The 4,705-nt window shown below is 33.2% G+C and overlaps 1 protein-coding gene across 3 annotated transcripts; it reads left to right on the top strand.

The window, feature by feature from the left end:
- The first annotated feature begins 817 nt into the window (after window positions 1-817).
- On the top strand, window positions 818-4,497 carry LOC111369771 (uncharacterized CRM domain-containing protein At3g25440, chloroplastic). Of its 3 annotated transcripts, none has more exons than XM_022991406.1 (4): window positions 818-1,047; window positions 1,222-1,533; window positions 2,591-2,998; window positions 3,376-4,497. In XM_022991406.1, the coding sequence occupies exons 2-4, from the start codon at window positions 1,273-1,275 to the stop codon at window positions 3,910-3,912; spliced, it is 1,206 nt and encodes a 401-aa protein (XP_022847174.1). In that variant the 5' UTR covers window positions 818-1,047; window positions 1,222-1,272; the 3' UTR covers window positions 3,913-4,497. The 3 variants fall into 3 exon arrangements, with proteins under 3 accessions (XP_022847174.1, XP_022847173.1, XP_022847175.1); XM_022991405.1 differs by having other exon boundaries at window positions 1,197-1,533; XM_022991407.1 differs by having other exon boundaries at window positions 942-1,047; window positions 1,267-1,533.
- The last annotated feature ends 208 nt before the right edge of the window (window positions 4,498-4,705 follow it).

The raw sequence follows: 4,705 nt of genomic DNA, 5'->3' as shown, positions 1-4,705 counted from the left end.
TCCATGCATCAAGGGAGCATTTATCTTATCCTCAGAAAATACATTTCAATTATAGAAACACAAAATTGAGGCCAACTAATTTTTCATCTTGATTATTTTAAGATCTAAAAAATTTTTATATATAAAAGAAATTCGATCATTTTTAGGAATTGTTTTTTCTTATTGTTATTTTTTCGTCTCGATCAATTAATTTTTTAAATAATCTAACAAAATTTTTTTGACGTCATTTAAAAAATTTCCTAATAAACTTTTAATTTTTTTTAATGTCAAAAGAAACATCATTTAAAAAATTAAGAATTTCAATAACAAGCTAACTTTAAAAATTTATTAACGATTGTATGTTAGTCGAATGCATAAATCTTCTATATTCTCTCGAAGCTCATTTCAAGAACTATATCATAGACACATCGAATGATTTAAATGAATATAAAAAATAGTTAAATGTACATCAAATATGTGTGTTCAAAAGATATTATATATATGTCTCGATAGTTCTTTTTTCGTATATCTTATGTGTATCGATTATTTTGGACAAATATGAACTCTTTTTTGGCTTCAACTTGAACTCTCAAGTTCACTCACGTATATTATCGATTAATAATAATACATGATGATGCAGAGTATGTCATATATGAAGATTATATTTTCATTTATCATTTTAAATAATTAATCAAATTTGAAGATTTATTGAGAAATGAATAGATATTTTGATGCGTTAATATTACCTAAAAAATAACATAGTCCGAACTAGATTAAAATTTGAAACAAACCAGTATTTTCCAATTCAATCCCCTATGTTTCCTTTGTTTGTGTAAATTGCCCTTATTCTTTTGGTTAGGGTTTGTTTGTCCATGTCCGAAGCCCAGAATCGAAATCATCTCTTCTCCAAATCCTTCAACTGCAGATTACAGCGTGACAGAGCTGCGAACGAGAAAAAATGGCGATGAAACAATTAGCATGCAAATGCCGGCTCAAACATCTATTCAATTATCCTCGGTCTTTTATGACACTCTTGTCCCAATCGCATTCCACACTTAACAAAACCAGGTATTTTTTCCCAGTATTTTGAATATATATGATTATATTTATATGGTAAAGTTTTGTTTGTATATTCACGCGATGCCCTTTCGAAATCACATTAAAAAATTGCTTCTTTGTTTTGTGTTCGTTTTTAGAAATAGCTAATATTTGAGTAGTTTCTGCGATTTATATTTATGCAAGACTCTTGACGGATTCGTGCCTGTTGCTGTCGAGCAACGTTGGCAGTATGAAATGGGGGCACGGAGGCTTAATCTTGGAGGGGTTCTGTGGGTTCATTCGAGCCGGGTTTCCAGGAATATGGATCAAATGGTAGAACAGAGTGGAAAAAGTTCTGCTTTGGGTGATGGGTCGAGTGAAGTTAAAAGGAAGGAGAGGAAAAAGCTCAAGGGAAAGAGAGCAGTGGTGAGGTGGTTGAAGTTTTTTAGGTATAAGAAGAAGAAAGAATATGAAAGAATGACACAGGACGAGAAAATTCTATACAAATTGAGTAAGGTAGAATTCCTATTCTTGTAACACTTTTGTTTATGTTCATCCACTTCATGTTTTGTTTGTTGTAATTACATGCTTATATGCAAGAATTGAGATAATGTGGCGATTGAACCTGAAAGGAAAAAATCTTCTATAAAACGAGGAATGTAAAAATCTTATTCTGATACAATTTTGGTTTATGTTCTGTTCGACTTAAGGACACCCATGGTCATTAAAAAAAAATGTTCTATTCGACTTAAATATGTAGCTTATATACAAGAATTGAGATAATGTGCCCAAACATTATCGTACCCCCAACGAAGTAGAAATCTTACTTTTATACCACCATGGTTTATGTTCTTCACTTCATGATCTTTTTGTTTTAAATGCTTATCTGGTATGCAAGATCCAAGTTAATATGTAGAATGACCTGGCAAGAAAAACAAATCCTCATAGAGATTGACTAAGTTAGAAATCTTATTCTTATTCCAATTCTGTTTACTTTCTCCCACTTTACTTAGTTTATAGCATAATTGCTGGTTTTAGATACAAGAATTGAGTTAATGCGGTGAACGGATGTGTTCTTTCTTTCTTTCTTTTTTTCCCTTTACATTCTTCCTGCTAGCTATGAGCTTCAAGTCAATATTTATATGTAGTGTGCTGGACATTGATTGATTTTACATGTCAATATTCTGATATATGTTATTGTCCATCGTAGTTAAGTACAATATATTGAAACCTACTATAGTCAGATTTTTATTTATGAAGCAGACTATCTAAACCATCTTATCAATGAAAATTAATATACATAATTGTGTGCCTATAATACAAGGATGCTAGGTTAAACCGCGAAATAGGAGGATAGAAGTAACCTATGTGTGATCCTACTATTTTTTATGTATTCTGCATACAAATATGCCATTTCGAACAAACATAAGCTGCTTTACTGGTTTTCTACTGATAAAAAATAAGTAAATTGACATTTTCTAGGATGCATCAATATTGACTATTTTAAGCATTTTGTTGACTATGAGTGTTATTTGAAAATGTTATGAGTGGTTGATCTCTCGTCTCCGTTTAGGCTCGGAAAAAAGAGGAAAGACTTCTTGAAGCACTGAAGAAAATTGAGCCTAAAGAGTCCTCTGAAACTACCCATGACCCTGAGATTTTGACCCCCGAAGAACACTTCTACTTTCTTAAGATGGGCGAGAAGTGCAAGAATTATGTACCAGTTGGAAGGCGTGGAATATACCAGGGTGTGATTTTGAACATGCACTTGCACTGGAAGAAGCACCAGACCCTAAAAGTTATTGTGAAGACATTTTCACCAGGCGAGGTGAAGGAGATTGCTGCTGAGTTGGCAAGATTGAGTGGTGGGATTGTGCTTGATATACAGGAAGATGACACTATTATTATGTACAGAGGGAAGAATTACTCTCAGCCTCCAACTGAGATAATGTCGCCAAGGACAACTCTCTCTAGGAAGAAGGTTTAGTCATTCCTTTTATTGTCACAATATCATGTTTTTGTATTTTTTATTGGGTTAGAGTGTGTTTAATTAAGTTTAAATAGTTACAAATAAATAAGTAAGTTTTAAATAAATAACATTTTTTATTGGTCAGTGTTGGAAATAATTAAAGTTACTTATTATAGAAGTAAGGTAAGAGTTATTTTGAAATATATGACCTTTTGCTTAAAAGTAAGTTACCCAAACATGTTTGGAAACATTTAAATTTTTATGCTTAGCCAATTATGCTCTTAATAGGCTTACTCATTCCTTTTGATGTGTCTCAAAACATACCTGTATTCTAGTAAGCTGATGTCCATTTATCTGCTTCTTCTGTTTATTATTTCTCTTGAAAACAGGCTTTAGACAAATCCAAATATCGGGATGCACTAAGAGCTGTTAAGAAATATATTCCAAGACTTGAGCAAGAACTAGAGCTACTTCGAGCTCAGGCCGAATGTAAAACTGATGCTACTGAAGAAAAACAATTAAGCAATGCTGATAATCTTGAGTCAAGATTCCTTCCTAATCAGCAATTTGAGGGGTCTGATAAGCTGAAGGAGATACTGGCTAAAAGTGATGAACCTAATGATGGTGATTCTACAATGGATTCAGATATGGGTTCGGATTCTGAAGCTTTGTCAGACATTTTTGAGACAGAATCAGACACTGAGAATGAGGAGGAGTCAGAAAAACCCCTTTATCTGGATGTGTTTGAAAAGTTTCCTGTACGTAGTGACGGAGAAGTAGAAGATTTTGAAGAACATCTGCGTCAAATATCTGCTGACTCCAGAAAAGACAAATCATTGGGAGACAACTTAGACTTACAGGATCTAGATGAGGTTGATAGATTGGTTTTGCAAGCTGCTTCACTTTTGAAGAAAAAGAGACGATAGGAAGTTATAGTACTAATTATCCCCATTGGCTTCTCATTTTGGACGACCAGAATAATGCTCTCTATTTCTTCTTGTTGGAATCTTTGATATTATTGGAACTACTTAGAATAAGTTATGAATAATGCTATTTGTAAGCAGTATTTACAAACAACAATTTATGTGGCAGTTGGGTCCCATAGACTGCTTTTTGTAAGCATTGCTTACCAAAAGCATTATTCTTAACTTATGGACGTCAGACAGTGAACTACGACGAAGCAGAGTAAGAGCTTGCTAAAGATTGATGGCTCTATGAATTCTGGGGGCAACCCGCGTCAAAATGCTTGTACTTTCAGGTAAGCCTTGATATTTTGAATTCTGGGAAGCATGCTTTAGTAGGCTTTTTGCCGATGTATCTGCTTAAAATGGTATTCGTGTTTTCATTTTACGAACTGTATTATACACACACTTCAGACTTTTCCCTTGACATGGCGAGCTATGCTTTTAAATAAAGTTATGTAACAAAATGTGTCTAATGAAATAATGTGCAGAGGTTTCATGTTGACTCTTTCCAATTTCACTTGCTATCTTAATTGAAGATTTTTGTAACAGGCTAGAAAAATTTGGGGAAAATGCAGCTGCCATACCCAGTGTTTACCATTTTCGCACTTTCGTCTTCAATCTTTATTTTTTTGACAATATTCTCTTAAATCTTTTCAATTTCTCTTCTGATGGCAATAATCCCCTATTTTTGTACAAAAAAATCCGTTATCCTGCATGGATTAAAAAAAATGAGGATATTTTCAGTTGAATTTTT

This window comes from Olea europaea, chromosome 20 (assembly GCF_002742605.1).
Source record: "Olea europaea var. sylvestris chromosome 20, O_europaea_v1, whole genome shotgun sequence".
NCBI classification, from domain to species: domain Eukaryota; kingdom Viridiplantae; phylum Streptophyta; class Magnoliopsida; order Lamiales; family Oleaceae; genus Olea; species Olea europaea.
Note: the sequence above shows the minus strand (reverse complement) of the source record. Positions and strands in the feature narration are given on the sequence as shown.

Excerpts from the sequence above, each read along its gene's own strand:
- LOC111369771 (XM_022991405.1), top strand. The coding sequence starts at position 938 with ATGGCGATGAAACAATTAGCATGCAAATGCCGGCTCAAACATCTATTC. Across the intron at positions 1,534-2,590 it reads TTCTATACAAATTGAGTAAG|GCTCGGAAAAAAGAGGAAAG; the intron begins GTAGAATTCCTA and ends GTCTCCGTTTAG. Across the intron at positions 2,999-3,375 it reads CAACTCTCTCTAGGAAGAAG|GCTTTAGACAAATCCAAATA; the intron begins GTTTAGTCATTC and ends TCTTGAAAACAG.